The 18,695-nt window shown below is 42.6% G+C and overlaps 1 protein-coding gene across 2 annotated transcripts in view; it reads right to left on the bottom strand.

Annotated features, from left to right (window-relative positions):
• PITPNB (phosphatidylinositol transfer protein beta) overlaps window positions 1-18,695 on the bottom strand; it is a 64,690-nt gene that overhangs the window by 12,392 nt on the left and 33,603 nt on the right. For both annotated transcript variants that reach the window (XM_030335976.1, XM_030335977.1), the window contains exon 8: window positions 9,622-9,699. In XM_030335976.1, coding sequence (XP_030191836.1) covers window positions 9,622-9,699 — 78 coding nt within the window. The remainder of the gene's footprint in view (window positions 1-9,621; window positions 9,700-18,695) is intronic.

The raw sequence follows: 18,695 nt of genomic DNA on the forward strand, positions 1-18,695 counted from the left end.
GCGTAATTCTTTACAGTATCAGCACCTCACAGTGTGAGGTGAGAGGACTTACAGAAACATAATGTCAACCACAGGAATAAACGGAGAACGTGGAAGCTACCTATTTTTAATATATATTATATATTATTAATATATATGTGAAATCTGGGGCGTTTGGGTGGCTCAGTTGGTTAGGTGTCCAACTCTTGATTTTTGTTCAGGTCATTATCTCACGGTTGTGAGATGGAGCCCCGCGTCAGGCTCACACTGGGCATAGAGCCTGCTTAAGATTCTCTCTCTGCCCCTCCATCTTTCAAAAAAAAATTTTTTTAAATATATGCAATATTTAAGGTCTCATTCAGTTCTTACAATGACTTATGCGATTTGCCTCTTAATTTGAGCTATGTATGACCTTAAGACTAGTGGTTAAGTTAAGAAATGGCTTAAAAAGTGTCTATACCTAAGGGGCATCTGGCTGACTCAGTCGGAAAAGCATGTGACTCTTGATCTCCGGGTACTGAGTTCAAGTCCCATGTGTTGGGTGTGGAGATTAAACAAACAAACGAGTCTCCAGGGGAGCCTTGGGTGGCTCAGTCAGTTAAGCATCTGACACTTGATTTCTGCTCAGGTCGTGACCTCACAGTTTGTGAGATCTATCGCCAGGTCAGGCTCTGCACCAACAGTGCGGAGCCCGCATGGGATTCTCTCTCTGCCCCTCCTCTGATCTCTCTCAAAATAAATAAGCAGACATTTAAAAAAAAAAAAAAAAAAAAAAGGTCTCCATACACAATGAAAATAAATAAATAAACATTTAGAAAAAGTCTCCACATGTAATGAAACAGAAAATAGGGAGACTGCCTAGACATAGTTAAGTAAAAGCTGAAACAATCCTTGTGGCACCATCTTCTCGGAAGGGAATGTGACCCTCTGTCATTAAAAAGCCTTAAAGTTGTCCATATCCTATGTATAACCCTTTAACCATGTAATTCCACTTCCAGAAACGTATCCCAATTCATCAGAAAACACTACATATTTACTTATAACAGCAACAACCTGGACTTAATGGTGAAGTATTTTACAAGCCTTCCTAACAATGGGCTGCTACACACATAGACATTAAAAACCATCTTTTCGGGGCGCCTGGGTGGCGCAGTCGGTTAAGCGTCCGACTTCAGCCAGGTCACGATCTCGCGGTCCGGGAGTTCGAGCCCCGCGTCAGGCTCTGGGCTGATGGCTCGGAGCCTGGAGGCGGTTTCCGATTCTGTGTCTCCCTCTCTCTCTGCCCCTCCCCCGTTCATGCTCTGTCTCTCTCTGTCCCAAAAATAAATAAACATTGAAAAAAAAAATTTTTTTAAATAAATAAATAAAATAAAAACCATCTTTTCAAAGAATGCTTAATAATGTAAAAATTTTTTAAAGGCACAATATGAACATAAACAGGTATCTATCCATGGTATAAACAATTATTAACAAAATACAGTACATAAATCAGGATATGTAACAGATAACAAGAATTAAATCGTGAGAATGTAATGGATTTTTACTTTCTTCTGTGTACAATTCTTTATTTCTGAAACTTAAGAAGTACACATCTTTCGTAATCAGAAAAAAACCCAATACGCTTCGACAATACAAGAGTTTTTGCCCGAAGGTGACTATTTTAGGACAATGAATTCCTTTGCCCTAAATTATCTGGGTACTATTTCAAATCTTCACTCTTCTTTTGACTATAAATAATCTAAATGTTTTCCTGCCTTTGGTTTTGAGATTTAATACATAAAAGCTAAACAAAATCAAGCTAAAATCTGAATTAAGATCTTAAATAGATAACCTTAGTCCAGTCCATATTACATTTTTCCTAATCTTAAACTTCTAAAGTAAAAATGAGGTACACAGGCAAAGTAAAATATGACATACTCTTCAGAGTCATCAGAAATATTCTTGTGAAAAAATGTGTGACTTTCAAAACGTGAAAAATCTCAATGGGGCAAATATTTGGCATTCCACATTCAGAGGACTGTTCTAGGATCCACAGAACCCAAAGGAGTTCCAGCTTGTCTGTCCAGTTCTCAGGATGTTCACTGGGGCAAAGCAAAGCTTCCTCTCTCGCCTTGAACAATACAAACGTTTTCCTCTTCATCAGGTAGAAAAATAAGCCCAAGGCAAATAAAGCCAAAATCAAAATTCAGATCATTCACACATTAATTCCGACTCAGCTCAAACTTCACATTTGCTAACCTAAAGCAAAAACAGGATTAACTCTTTCCTAAATCTAGTTGTAAATAAAATTACTTTGCTGATAAATATGAGTTTTATATAGATGAAAGCATGAAAATTTAAAAGAACAATTGAAAATAAAAGGTAAAGACTGGCTGGTTACCAAAAGACAAGAATAGTCAGGAGTTCTATAAAATGAAAACCACAGGCTAACAGAAGAACCCTAAATTATGACTCATCTTTACATAATTTAAATTTCATCTGTAATGCAGCAAGCACAAGCTAGTGGAGAAAACGTTTCTAAAATTGTATTTCGTTTGTGTGTTCACTGAATTCCTTACATTTCATGTTTCTAACCATAAATGAAACCCCCAAACGCAAATCATGTTTTTAATTTAACAACGCATATTAGGTTACTCTGAGGTATGTGGACGAGGCCTAAGGGAGAGTAATGTATACTGGAGCCACGCAGCATAACTAAACAAAACGCAGCGTGTTTAACCGGAATGGCGAGCAATCAGCCCGAGTTATCCACAAGAACTAGTTTCTTGTATCTGTGACAAACAAATATAAACAAACGTACAAGACAATTAGGAAAAACAAATGAAACAAGCCCAAAGGCATTATGGAAACTCATTTCCTAAAAACGTAGTCCTCTCACAATGCCACGCTACACGTCAACTCCACACACGCTCCTTCCTGGTCAAAATGCGTGGGGATGGAGAAGGAATTGGTATGTGCTACAGATCACCAGATTAATACTCTGGAAGTACGCGGCAGGTTCTGGAAGGCTCACACTGCCTTCATATTTTAATTTCTCAATTTTAGGCAATCTGAATGCTCAATTTCAGCTGTTGATTTCATAATGTAAGTTTCCAACCCAGATTTCACTAAGAAAGTTAAAAATAAATGCACTGCTGGGGCTGTTGCCAGTGCACGCATCAGTAAATATCAACAGAGGATTACAGAATATATGTGAAGTACGTGTACTTAACTCTCAAGCAAAACCCAATTCCCCAACTCAGCCTCACCATTCCCTCAGTTTTGTTCGATTTTTTTTTTTTTTTTGGCAGCCATTTAGACAGATCTACAGTGGACATCATATTCTCTGTAAGTACACAGCAAGTCCAACGTTTGGTTGCTTTTTATTTGGTTTAAGGCAGTTTACTTGAATCCAGCAAATACTTACTAAGCCTCTCTCAGGCACGAACCTCGGTGCTGGGCAGTGCCCCACGTTAAGTAGGTCAGACACAGAGCCCATGGCCGAAAACTCAGTGTTGTAACAGGGACGAAGGGGGTGGGGAAGGAGGCCCAGTGAGCACACAGACCCCCGCTCTGACAGGGGACACACCAAGTGCCATGAGAAGGTCATCAACAGAAGACTTCAGCAGAGTCCAGGGCTGGAAGATTCTTATCTGACTCGGCAAATGGGAAATGTTAAAGAGAGTAAGCAAATGCGAAAAAGAAGTTCAAAAGACTAAACTAATCACAGGCTAAACTAATTTCATGAAAACAGGCAAAATGAAGTGAAGACAGGAAAGCTTACTGCCTGTGACAGGATAATCAGTCACATTTTCCATGTCTCCAAACTTAGTGTTTGTGGAGCTCACACCCATTTTCCTAATCAGAACTATGACATGTGCTTCGTGCTTGTGTCCAATTACTCTAGGAGTGACACCATGTGCAAGGGAAACCACAGGTTCACTCTTCAGATAATGCTCGTGAAGAAAACACTGTCCCTGACAGTGTCAGTAAGAACCCTGCAAGGGGCCCATCCTGTCAGATCACCTCTCGAACCCAAGTAAGACACTCCATCTGTCTCCCTGCCTGCGTCCGTTGGTGCTGCCTGAGAACAGAGGCATTCAGTATCCACGATAAGGTTAGAACTACTCGTGTATCACTCCTGGGGCACTTAGCTTCTTGAAGTCATGGGACAGATTTCTTGCTGTCCTCTGTAGGAATTGGGTAATTCACACAGACCAAGCGCTACTTATTTTTATACTGAATTAAAAACCTCATTTGCAAACCAGGTGCTCAAGAAAACAAAAACAAAACCAAAAAAACCTAGCCATGTTTTCAGGTCGGCTTTATTATACATAAGCTACAATGTGGTCTAACCAGACACTAATTATTAAGTCTCTGTATGCCACCCACTATAGGTTTTTGAAAATGAGATGATAGGGAGGGAACATGTTTTAATGTCTTCACATCTTTCCCAGGACTGAGAGCCATGTCTAGATGAAGACAGGAAAGGACCCTCGGTCTCTCTCCTCGAGAGGCTATCAGGTGCTCATTAGCCTCTTGAGGGCTCTGGGCTGCCTTCTCGCAAGGCTCTATCTCAAAGAGATTTCCACAGCTGGGCTCTGAGCTCTCCCTCACCCCCGCGCTTCCCTTCTTCCCATCCCTGGCCAACAGAACCTTGTGGTATCTTCACTTCGGGCCACTGACAAGGCTCCCACCTTCTTTCCACAGATGAGAGGCGGGAGGAGAAAGGAGTCTCGGTAGTGTGGCAGGGAACAAATCAGCGTCCCTACAATCCACAGATGGCTGCCCTCCACTAGCTTGAAGGATCCAGATCAGCTCCACGGGTAATTCTAAAATGAGTCTAAAGCAGGACTGAGCAGGTAAACAGCACGACATACTGTTGTGAAAGCTCCAGCTGCCAGAACTTTCGCTCCAGACTTGAGTTCGAACATAGATAGGACGTGCCTTTATGGCTAGAAAAAGCATATGTACGCACACAAAGATAACATTAAAGAATCCCAATTTCTAGATCAACTTCTTTATTTGCCTGATCACCTTATACCGCAATGTTCAGACACTGGATGGTTCCGAGACCCGTCAAGCACTCTAAGGGCCAGATACTCTGGCAAAGTCTCCTACAAAAGACCTTTATAGGCCTAATTCTTAACTATCTTATACATAGAGACAAAGAACTTTAAGTCTTCAGGAAGCGTCAGCATTAAATGAAGAAAGAAATTCGGCCTTGCCACAGGATGCAAATGACACCATAATCTTCAAAGATGGTGGTTCAATTTGTTAAGACAACCCTTCAGATCGGAAGAGGTAAACTTGAAAGCTAAAGGCATCCACACGTACACGGTTTGTGATAAACCATTAGAACAGGCAGCCATACCAATGTCATAGAACACACAAAGCCCTCAAAACATGGAAGAAACCAAAACATGTGCACACACACGTGTGCATGCAGTGCTATAAAGAAATAAACATTTACATCCGTAAGAAATGCACCAATCTACCTTGAAGCAAAAATCTTTACCAGGTTATAAGTCCCTCCCCTATCAGTATGTACAGAATCACTTAAGTGTTGAACCCTAAATAACAAAATATAACTCATATGCTCAGATTTAAAAAATTCTCTTTTCAGAAGGAAGATGAATCCATAACTAAAGCCTGCATCCCTGGGTTTGTAGTTTTTAAAAAATAAAAGGTATGTATCATACCACAGGCAAAAAAAAAAAAAAAAAAGTCCGTACTCTAATCCAGTTGGAAAATATGAAAATCTACTCACTAGTGCTCCCCTGGCACCCTCAGGACCACTTACTAGCAAAGGTTCTCTAGCATTCATATGGCCTCTGCTCTTCGGCTGACCCACATTAAGCACTCGTAACACACACACGTTAAAGACAAGGGGTACAGACAAGTGAGTCAAGATGGGCTTGACGACTCCCAGCTATTAAGACAAGAGAACCCCTGGATACCAGACACAGAAAAGGGATAACTGTGTCATTAATAGGGCAGCTTGTGTATAGATCTCACCAACCCCCAGAGATGATGTGGCTTTTCATTTCCAAAGACCAAAGCTTCCTCCGCATTGGGAACGTAACACTCACTACTTCATTCAGTCCTGGCAACAACCTTCTAAGGCAGTGACAATGTCCTTCCCGTTCTAGAGATGTGGAAACCCAGGCCCAGAACTAGGATTAAGTTAACGAAGTCACAGCCTATACCACAAGCGATAAGGAAATGGATTTCCCTCAGTGCCACTATCACCTACAGATTCCCTGACCATTGAAAACGTACAAATGTTAACAGGAATTATCAAATTCTAGCAAATACCATGAGTACAGACACACACGTGGCCTGATGCAACAGGGCATAAGATGTGGGGTGATGTGGGGGTCAGAAAGCGTCACGTCTCCACCCACTACGCATCTCTGTGACTGGCACTGAATCAGGTGCCATAGAGATGTCAGACATCCTGCTGTTTCTCCTACAACTATTACCTGTGTTTCTCTGGCCAAGTTTCTCATCTATATAATGAAGCAGTTGTACTTACCCCACAGGAAGGTCGTGAAGATGAAACACGACCTCGCATAGTGCCTGGCACCAAGGAAAAGTGTCTTTTCCACTCTCCAGTCCGGCGTAGACAGCCAGTAAATACTGTGAGAGTTCAGAAGGAACACGCCAGCGTGGGGTAAGTAAGGAAGAGTTTCCAAGAGATCACAGAGTCTGAACCTGGTGCCGAATGCACTTTTGAATTTGTACTCGTGATAGGGAGTTTCTCCTGAGGGGCGACGGGAAAGAAGACTGAAGGGAGAGGATGGGACGGCGCACGGAAGGAAGGCCCGGAGCCGCTGCAGAGGGAGCGGGCAGCCCTTGCGCTCTTGCACAGGAGCATTCTGACAGACACTCTCGGGCAAGTGGGTCCAGAACAGGACTTCTTTTTCCTTTTCGCCTAATTACCACGTATTCCTCCCTTCTCTCCTAGTTCAGACGTACAGAAATCCCCAACTACCACCCAGCCCTACCATCAGTGCCATGGTGGGTATCGTCACTGGCAAACAGGGCCTGCCAAACACAACTTAAATTTTTTTTTTAACGTTTTTATTTTTGAAGGAGAGAGAGAGAGAAAGAAAGAGCATGAGCAGGGGAGGAGCAGAGAGAGAGGGAGACACAGAATCTGAAACAGGCTCCAGGCTCTGAGCCGTCAGCACAGAGCCCGACGCGGGGCTTGAATTCACCAACCGCGAGATCATGACCTGAGCCGGAGTCGGACGCCCAACCGACTGAGCCACCCAGGCGCCCCAGGGCCTGCTGAACACAATTACAGGAGATGCTGATAAGATCAAGTCAATCCACAGGTTCCTATTTTTCTATATGTTGTATTACCAGCTACCATCATCCTTTTTACTTTTCTTTCCTTCACAGGAATACGTGGATGGCATGATTACAGTAGTCCCCCCCTTATCCACGGGGAATATGTTCCAAGACCCCCAATGGATGCCTGAGACCATGGACAGTACCGAACTCTGTATATACTGTTTTTTCCTATATATGTACCTTTGATGAAGTGTAATCTATAAATTAGGCACAGTGAGAGATCAACAACTAATCACGAAACAGAACAATTATAACAAAAACTGTAATGAAAGTTACATGAATGTGATCTTTCTCTCTCAAAATATCTTCTTGTGCTGGACTCATCCTTCTTGTATGATGTGAGATGATAAAATGACCATTGAGATGAAGGGAGGGGATGACGCAGGCACTGTGACGCAGCGTCAGGTTACTGACCTTCTGACATCAGAAGGATCATGTGCTTCCAGAATGCACATGGGATCATGGTAACTTAGTTAAGCTATAACTGAACTTTTAAGGGTAGCTACACTCACCATCATTTGGGTAAGGTTAATAACCAAGAGTTAAATAGGTAAAAAGGGATCACTATCAGTGAGCATTCTCCCAGAGAAATAATAAGCTATTGTTCCCCCCCCCCCCACACACACACACACTGGGGGAAACGACTGCTAAAATGCAACCTGAAAAAAATGTAAAATTCACATTCTTTCTAGAAAGTAAACCTATTCTAGAATTTTAATCATTAATTGATAATAAAAGACAAAGCAATGGCAGTCAAAAATCATAAATAAAAAAGGAATAAAAATCATCTTCCAGGTTCCTAAAACGTTGGAAATTAGGTAAAACTCACAGTGTCAAACTACATGTGCTGCCTGTTCTCAAACTGGGTGGGAGCTCCGACAGAAGACACTGGAGCTCAAGCATGACAGCCCAGCATAAAATGGAGCATCGCCTTTTCAAGTGTGCACTTGAAAAGCTGACAATTTCAAGAAAATTTAATGTCTAATTCACCTGAGTCTCAACTTCGGGCCCCTCTCTTCCCTTGTAAAAGCATCATTAGCTAGAGTTAGTACTTACTGGAGCAAGATGGCCTTTGAGAAGATATGGCTGCCTTAGAGGCAGCCACCCATCTGCTGCTCCAACACGGCACTCCTTTTTGGAAGGCCAGGTTAAATCTCAAAGGGGAAAGACCTCTTCTCTGACTCAGCATAAGTTCTAAGGTCCACATATAGAAATCTGCACAAGGATGGGGGAAATTCTTAAATCCACTGAACTAAGTTTAGATCACACATACTGGATTTGTTCCTTGATTTGTAAGTGACATAGATCACTTCCTGTGAATTCAAGTCAAAAGTCTACGGTCATGGCCATTCAACTGGGAGAATCTTGAACTGAACTCCACCCAGAGAACAAATGTAAAAATAAGAGAATTCTGAATCATTTCTCGTAGAACAGTCAGATCCATCCTTCGTTTTAGCTGACGTGCAAGACAGTCCACACAACAGTCTGACACCCACCAAGAGCCACTCCACGGGTTACTTGTGGGGCTATCTGTCACAGTAACCCCCTATCTGCAAACAACAACTAACACCTAGAGGTCTTCTACTGATGACTGGTGACCGGCTTCGGCATAAACAGACTGGTTACCAAATAAAACGTGTTGGTGGAAATGTGCTCTGGGCACATTTAGGTTTTAATGTTCCCCTGCTCCTGTCAAATTACCTGTAATCACTTGCCATCACCACAGTAAGCCCTCTTTAAGGGTCTCTCATTTAGTTTAGTGGATGTCTTTAAAATGCCTTCTATTTCTATAGCAATTTAAATTATTACCTTGACATTGCTTTTCTCACTCCCGTGAATAAAGTAAGGGCGTGTTCTTTATTAGAAAGTGACTACTTGCCATCAAAATTGTTCTCTGGTGTTCCGGTTTCCAAGACGTAACTATTAAAAGGCCAGGAACACGAGCTCAGGTGAAGGGAACTTGTTCGGTTTCCACTAAGACTAAATTTAAACTATAAACCTTCATTTAACATGGATTTTTGTACTGCTTCAAGTCTCAAAAGAGAACACTACAATCCCCAAAGACTAAATCACTTGTCTCTTTTTAAGAGTTATCAGAATAGCATGATGCTGAAAGTGACAGTCTGGCTATGTTCTGTTTGTTAATGCAGCACAGACGTGCTGGCCAACTGCATCGCAAATACAACTATTTCTGTGCCATTTCTATTTTTCACTTAAACGTCACCAGCTCTCCCAGACCCGGGACCTGTCAAGTGGTCTGTTGCCAAGACTCTGCCTGTCAGAAAGGTCAGCATCCAGTACCTTCCAGTTGGGTCCCAAAGGGCCTCTCTTGGTCTTGACTGACTGGAATAACGCTGGGTCTTCATCAGCTTTGTAGTCCTGCAAAGCAAAACAAAGTCAGAGGCAGAGAAGGAACCCAGAGAAATTTCTTTAACCTTGCCAGAACAGCTCTTTGCAGCTACTAAAACACAGGACAGAAACTGATTAGGCTTATTACTGTGCCTTTGCGGAAAAGTAGGAAAACGCTTCGTTATGATAGTAAGTTTTGGGTTTGGTTCTGTTCTACACTTTAAGGCAAGATGACTGCACAATATTTAGTAACAGAAGTCTTGACGAGCAAGCCACTGGTTACTGAAGAGCTCCACAAACCTTCCCACGTCTTTTAACGGTTTCAACATGTCGATACACATAGAGGCACATTCAAGAAATAAAACCATCCCGGTCTTGACAATATCCATCGGTGATGACTGAGAGCTACCACTGTGGCCGGGAACGCAGATCAGAACTATCAATCCTGCGGCAGCACACCCCCAGCCCGGCCCTGATCTCTTCCATGGCTGGGTCTGTGCTGGGTGCCTCAATGACAAGGCCAGCCTGTCCACACCCTTGTTCAGAGACCCGTAGGGTGCAAATCCCTCGGCTTGCTAATGGAAGCCCCTCGTCACAGGAGGTGAGCGAGGGGTTTATGCCTCCATCATAGAACTACCTCAGTTGTATCACGTCACAGCGGAACGGCCTTAAGACTGGTTTTATGCAAAGTTCTAGCGTGTGTAAATTCTATTTCCCTAACATCCTCTTCCTTATAGAATGGAGAAAATGAAAGAAGTAATCTTTTTTAACCTGCCTGCTCTACACATACACACATATACACACAACCTACAGATAGGAAAAAAAACTACCTTAAAGAGTAAAGTTCAGATTTAAGAAAAGAAATGAGTTTCAATGGCCACAGTGAGCAGAGGTCAGCTGGTGAGCTGAAAATACTACAAAGGGAGAGCCTTTGCTTTGTCACGCAGAATTCCTGAGCCCCTGAGCCTGGGGTCCTTCCCAACATTCATGGAAAGACCATGTACTTTAAGGAAAACACCCAGACAAGTCGTATGTGAAACATCACTGTTCTAGAGATAAAGGCAAGCACCGAACATCTCTAAGTATAATACAAACTTTCACAAATCAAAGAAAACATGTTGAGAGGAAGCCGCTCTGAGATTCAACATTTACTCAGTAGATGCACATGACGTGTCAGTAATTCCTAAAGAGAAAGTTAGACGTAAATTGTGTGAAGAAGGGAAAATGTGAGGTTCAAGTAGAAAACAACAATTCGAAAAGGGCCCAACAGTGTGCTAAAATTATCACACAAACATTTAGCTGGCTACACTGAGTCTTACTGCTTTAAGATCTGCAATGTGGTAGTAGGCATTAGGTCAGGCAGCACTATCCAGTTACGACAGACCAGAACAAGCCGCCTGCAAGGGGCCGGAGGACTTCTGGCGTTACATGTGTCTGGGCACATCACAAAAGTTCAATTTCTGTCAACTAACGCGAATTCTTAAATTCCAATTTAGAGCCGCACCCTCAAAATTAACAACTTCACTGCTGAGAAAAGAATCCATCGTACAGGCAGTCTCAACACCAAGGTTACCAGTGCGCAACCAGCCGATATAAACCATCACGTAACGCCATCAAATGTTTTCTCTAAGTCTGAGGCTTGGAATTAAAATCTAGAGACAAGCTTACTTTTCCCCAAAATTGAAAGTATTTAACATCCTATCAAATAATCACTTCTGACACCATGTCCCTCGATCGAATCTATTTATTCAGTAGCCACCACGAAGAAGGTAGCGTGCAGGATGCTAAGACGGGAGCCCAAGGGGTCTGAGGACACAAGGAGAACCAGCACCTACCTGGTGCCAGCTCCTAGGAAGTCGCAGTGGAGCTGGGAGAAAGGAAGAGGCAAACAAAGAACCGAAACCCCAGAGAGTAGGAGTTAACCGCCAACAGAGAATGGAGAGAATGAGAGTCAGAACTGAAATCAACGGACACAAGCCAAGGAAAGGCATTTTTAAAATCAGTTTTAACATCGTGTTTAAAAGGTAGAAAAACCTTAAGTGCAAAGGTAGATGTTAAAAATTCTTGTGATTCAATTTTTAACTACCTGTATAACGTCCAGAGGACTGGCCAGTGTTTACCATTTCAACCCACTTAAGTGGGGGGGCGGGGGGGGGGATACTTTTTTTTTTTTAAAATACCATCTCAGATGTGACCTCATTGTGGGCATGCCGTTCAAAATTTTTTCTTAATGCAAAATGTGAGATATGATGGAGCCTGGCATGGGCTGAATGGTAAATCGCACATTTCCTAAATCCAAGGGACTGTCAGAGCATGCTCCGCCATTTTATGTGACAAGAAGAAGGAACACACTCAGCCAATGAAACATGCCATACCTGGCAGACAAACCCTAATTCTCAGTGCATTAAAACGGGAGGAAAAGCGGGCAGGGGAACCTCAGAACTGATGAAATGGAGCCCACAGAACGAACTTCTGTACGATTATGGCACCGGTGGAGGTCAAAACGAACAGATGGATCGTGTGGGCTTTGCTGACAACACCCTTTCAGGTCCTTCACGACCCCAGCTCCGTACCAGGGTGCCCACCTCCGGGCCTTTCGATGCCTGTCTGACATACTAACTGAAGAGGGCAGAGTAACGCCTCAGAGCCTCTCCGCTCTGCACCTGTCACACTGTGGCAGAAAAAGCCTGTTTCCGAGCCTTTGTCGTTACTACCACGTACATACCCTGCGACACCTTTCGGAACTAAAGGATCCACAGAATTACGGAGGGAAACCCGCCCATGAAGACCATCCCAGCCGCCTCATTTGACAGATGAGGAAGCCACGGTCCCAACGACCAAGTGGTATGGCTCTCCTAGCCCAGGACTTAACTCCAGCCTTCCTGGCCTCTGTCCCCGGCTCATTCCAGTGGACCACACGGGAGGCAGCAGAAGGGTGTCCACAACTGCCAGATAAGCAAAACCCATTTCAAAAACACCAAGAAGCAGCAGCAGCAGAGGCATCAAAGTGGATTTGCCTGTAAGGCAGGAGTGTGTGCGTATAAAATATCACACACACACACACACACACACACACACACGCACTCATGTATCTCCCAAGGTAAGTCTTCCCAGCTGTTTTCTCTTGACTAAAAAGCAGCAAACATTAAAGGTGTAACACTGGAAGTGTCACAAGACCCAATTATTAACAATAGCACCTTAACCCTGACAGATGAGGATAATGCATCTTGTCAAAACCCAGGAATTTTTTGTTTTAATGTTAGTTTGCATACGTAAATGTTTAATCAGTTGAATTAAGTGCCAAGGTATTACAAAGCAGGAGGCAGGTGTGGTTTTAACAACGTCGGTTTTGTACCTTTATAACAAAACACTTAATTTTTCTGAACAGTTACCTTCTTCGCTACGATTTTATTGTTGGATTGCTGGTTTGGTCTTTCTGCATTTGAAAACTGGCCGATTCATATCCGTATCACAATGAACAAATATATTCCTTCATGTATGACAGTTTCGGCATACAGAATGCAACCTCAGCTACCAATTATAGCTGCAAATGAGCAATAGTGTGGAATGAGACAGCCTGCTGGCTTTGTTAGTATTCTGTCTCCTTCGGGATCCCATGGGGAAAGGGGAGGCTCTGATGAAGAGAAGCCCTTGGCTCATGGTTTATTGTGCTTGCCACCAGCTGCAGACTTCTCATCTCATTAGTTCTTTTAGAATACTGTGGGTGAAGACAGCTGTAGCCTACTTGAGTCTTCAGCTCCTGGGTATTCTGAAGGCTGAATTTGCTATGCACTTTCTGTAATCCTTGGGAAAAAAAAAAAAGCAAGCAAATTCACCAGGCCAAGGAAGTATATTTTTAAAACGAGGTTTAAAATCACGTTTAAAAGTAGAAAAATCTTATCGCTAAGGTGCACTGTGTTTAAAAATTTTTACGATCAAATTTTAATTATCTGTATGATGCCCAGAGGCCTGGCCAGGATAAGGGCTCGGTAAAACCATCATTATCAAGTTAGGTGTAATGTCCCCGGACACCCGTTCGCTCCACCAATACCAGGGCCTCGACGACAGAAAAACACAATGGTATCAGCATAAGGTACATTCGGATTAGTGGTAATACAACTCTATTTAATTGAAAACTCTCACTTAAGTAAAAAAGGAGGCAAGTGAAAGTCAAGACACCCTTTGGAGAACAAATAAAATATAATATGGGAAATAAATGGCTTACTGAGTCTCCGTGCTGGAGCCACAGAGTACGTTCATTAAATTCTTATAAATAGCTGTTTTCTGTCACTGGAATACAAAAGTTGTGCTACCTCTTGGGTGTACATCTGTTAGTCTCTACAGCTCTCAACAGAAACTCTCAACAGAAACCAGATTCATTCTGAAGACAAAGAATATTAGTTTTATGAATCTCTTAGCAGAGTGGCTGTCCCCCCAAATGCAAGTACAAAATCTGTGCTGAGCCAACCTAAATGTCCTTGAGCCCAGATTTAACTCATGATTATGAATGGGAAGTGAGTAGGAGCGGGGGGGACCGGCAGGAGATTCTTGACAGCTTGTGGAAAAATCGAGATGAGCGCCACATGCCAGAAACTGCTCGGAGAACCAGGCATGGGTTGCCACAGGTGAGGCAAAATGGAGGCTAAGAAGAGGGCCTAAGCCACAGCATTAGCAGCCTCCGCACCTGCTCCTAAAAGGGCACCCTGCGCGAACCCCCGCTCCCCCCGCCCCGCCCCCAGCACAAAGAAACCATTCTGCGGGGTAAAAAATAAAAACTTGAGAGAGATATTAGGATCCCGCAGCCTGCCGTAAAATGCTTTCCTTGAGCACAAGATGATTAATTAGGTGTCTATTCAAATAGCTCAAAGATAATCACGAAGTTGAGAATGCACGGGTATCGCCGCTCAACCTAGCAAAGCTTATTTCCTCTAATCACATCCTAAAAGTAAAGCCCAGGATGAGGGGGAGAAAACCAAATTAAATACGAAGATAAATAACAAACATCATCTATTAGCACTGCGCTTCATTTTTCAGTACGTATTGTGGCACTTGGAAAACAAGGCGTTCCTGGATCCTATCACCGCTGACCCCAGCGCATAACTAATTGGAGCTGACAAAATCCAAGCCAGACTCCAGAGGGGAAGCCCATGAAAAAAAAATGTTTGCATTAAATTTTGCAACAGCAAGTAACAGAGGTGTAAAGACAAATAACATTTACGAACTTGTTTAAGAAACTCATTTCAACAGTTATTTTCAAATAAGCAGCTTTCTTTCCTATTTTTAATTACAGCTCCCCAAGGACCCCTCACCCTTTCAGGTTCCCACAGAGCACCATTAATATAGTATAAGTAAATCTCATTAATTCAGGTCCTACCACCTTGGAATTTATAATAATTCGGACAGGGGCTGGACTGAAGTTTATCTTTGCGTGATCTATGAAAAAAAGATTTGCTACACAAATTAATAGAGTAACAAGATCTCAGGAGGGCTGTTTAAACAGTTCAGAAGTGTTTTAGAGCAATTCAGAAGCATTCATTTGCATATAATTATTATGCTAATTACAAATCATTCTTATCTATTCATTAAAGCAGATTCCCAAAGGACCACTAATTGTCAATAACTTGTTGGCCTAGTTTCTGTTACTGAATGTACCTCTGAGGAACAAAACTGCATTAAAAAATATTCTCTAATTCAGCCTTCTCATTAGTCCTTACCGGCTTCCCACCAATGAATCCTAAAAGGCTAATTTTTAAACAACTGCACTCAGAACAGAGAAATGCAGTCAAACCTACAGGGCTGAAGAGAACACTTTTTTTGTGATCTTTTTAATCTCCTGGAGACCCTGCATAGAGATCTGGGGTGGGAGTAGCAGTGGGGCTGAGCATGGGAAGGGGGCAGAGGCTGTCAACAGAGCTCTATGCTAAAAGGTGGCCATAGCTTAGAATAGTCAGGCTAGGGCACAGCCAGGCTAGGGGCACAGTGGGCTGGGTGCCTCTTCCATTCTTTCTGAGACCGCCAACACTGTCACGCTTATGAAGGCAGACCCCGAAAGCCTTTGGAAGGCTACAAATTAATAGAGAAATAGAAAGAAATCAATTTCAGCCCTGAAAAGAAGTTGCAACCAAAAGCCTGATGTGACAGGGACACCTGGCTGGCTCAGCTGTTAGAGCAAGCGACTCTTGATCTAGCGGCCGTTAAATTTGAGCCCCATGCTACTTAAAAAAATAAATAAAGATAAAATGAAAGTAAAAACAACAACAACAAAAAAACAACCCTGAAGTGACAGACTCCATCTCCTCCTGCACACCTGCAGGGGAACCAGATAGTTGTGTTCTAGATGAGACTCGGGAAGGTGAGGTGCGGGGGGGAAATGGAGTAAAGCCCTTGGTGGGCGGGAAAAGGGATTCCTGGATAGCCCAGGGCTGGTGGGCTACTCCTGAGCCCTGCCCTCAGATAAGTGGGCTACTGGTTTGGGTAAGCCTATGTTTCATGCACAAATATACAATATATTTGTTACTACCACCTATTTACAGTTAAATACTGATTAGAGCATTTTAAAATGAATAACTCTTAATACTCTTGATACGAATGTTGAACATTACATTTTTAAAGATTAAATTGCAAATGCCTGAAATGTACGTAATATGTTCAGGAAAAGTCTTACTTAATACAAAATGTATTTATTTCTTAAATGACAACAGATCATAAAACCTATCATATCAAATTCCTTAAACTAAAACCAGGGGAAAGCCCTAATGAATATTCAGGTGAGCCCTTTCCAGCAAAACGTCCATGTTGGTTTATGAGCTGACCTCAGACACAGCTGCTCCTAAGCCCCAGGACCCCAGTTAACCCATTAGCACTAATTTAACAAACATTAAGTAGGAAATAATTGCAGGGAAACAATTTTTTTTTTTTTTTTACAGCAAGAGCAAACTCCAATAACCAGCACTATTCTTGCTACTATGTTTGGAGAACTTGTTATATGCCAGGCACATGCATTCTCCCAGCTAACCGTCACAATGCTGGAACACAGGTGATCCCACCATTTCTGGGGGTGGAGAAGTGAAATCCCTTGCCCTTGCAGAGCAGACGGGCCAAGACTCAAGGCAGCTCTGTCAACAACCTGGCCAACCACCACACTTTTGAATGCAAACATGTGATGTGATTTACGCTTTATCATCTGAGAGTACTCAAGCAATGAAGGGATCTTTGCTCCCCCTCTCCCTAAGAAAGAGTTACACTGCTGGGGTGGGGTGCCTGGGTGCCTCAGTCAGTTGAGCGTCTGACTTTGGTTCAGGTCACGATCGCACGGCTCGTGAGTTTGAGCCCCAAGCCAGGCACAAGTCAGGCTCTGTGCTAACAGCCCAGAGTCTGGAGTCTGCTTCAGATTCTGTTTCCCTCACTCTTTGCCCCTCCCCAGCTCATGTGTGTGCGTGCTCTCGCTCTCTCTCTCTCTCAAAAATAAACATTAAAAAAAATTTAAAAAAAAGAGTTGCACTGCTTTTAATAAAAAAAAGGTGGGTGGGAGGCTTTTATAAGGAATACACTTAAAAAAAAATTGATTTGAAGCCATTTATGCGAATTTCTTTCAGCTGCTCAAAATGGCGTTTTCCCCCCAATCCAGAAACTGGAGCAACTCGACCTCACACCTCACCACCTCCACCGCCCCCCTACTTTTTTATTTTTAAAATATGGAAGAGATCAGAAGTAAACATTAAGTTAACAGGTTTTAGTGAAAAAGCATTTTGTGCAAAATAGACTTGTACATGCAGATTTTTAAGGGAAATTTAAAAGTCCTTGCTAAGATTTAACCAAGCTATGAACGAAGCAATATGTTATTTTCCCACAAGGGGGCACTGCCATGCAACTATGCCTTCAAATACTCTAGGACATTCTCCAAATCCCCGGCTGGATGTAAATCTTCTAAGAGTTCCAAAAGTTGACCATGTAAGGGAGCAGAATAAAGTGGGGAACGTTTTTACATTTCTTTTCAATAAAAACCATGCCTATGTTTATTTGTATCTCCTTTAAGGATGGGGGGTAAACCTCTATAACTTACTACAAAAAAAGGATTTCGACAGTGGCTTGCTTCCCAGCATAGAAAAGGTGGGACAAGACGAGCATTTATTTGACAAGGGGGAATTTCTTAAGCAAATGCAAAATCACCGCTACCTTAAAAGCTATACTTGAGTTGTTTTGTTTTTTTCTTTCCCCCGAGTTCAAGGGGGCTACGATTACAGTTAGGAGCTGGGTCACACGTCTCCCCTCCTTACTCTGCACACGCTTTAATAAGGAGCTCTTGGAGCTCTCGCACACACACCAGAGAGAAGTTTCTAACGCTTAGTCTACGTTCATTTTAACAGCAAAAGGAAGAGGTACTCTACTAGATCGAGTGTCTGCTCACGCCAAAGAGAACTGAAGCTGCATTTGGCAACCACAGGCTCTCCTTGGACTCGCTGGCTCTCAGTCACAAACTTCTAATAAACAAAAGCTCTTTTCAGGACTAAAGAATTAGGTAGCCCCTGCACAGCTCCGACAAGCAGAAAGCCCTTCTTAGGAAGCAAGCAGCTACAGCTGGAACAAAAGCAACATCTAGAATGCAGACCTTTTTGAAAAGCCGGGAGAGACGATGAAGTGAAGTAATGGTCGGTGCTGACTGCTATGGGTTATTATCCATCAAAGATTAATTTGGAAGGTCTATTAGGTTGACCCCAAAAATGTCATTTGTGTGGCTCAAAGCTGACAAATATGAACAATTTCACAAAGTTGGAGCTAATATTTAACTTTTTCTAGCCAGATTTCCTGTTTTCAGAAAAAATTTAATCTTTTAAAGATTACATAGAAAGCATAATTTATGATTCTTACATTTCCTTAAAATTAATGAAGTTTTTTTTCTAAAGGCAGTACAGTAAAGCATATGTTGCCAAGACTATGCACTCAAATGTGTAACATCTGGGCACTGTCCCACAGAATGCCTGATCAAAGAAAAAGATAGGCCCAAATCCTTCCTAGAGCACGAGAAA

The sequence above is a fragment of the Lynx canadensis genome, chromosome D3 (assembly GCF_007474595.2).
Source record: "Lynx canadensis isolate LIC74 chromosome D3, mLynCan4.pri.v2, whole genome shotgun sequence".
NCBI lineage: Eukaryota > Metazoa > Chordata > Mammalia > Carnivora > Felidae > Lynx > Lynx canadensis.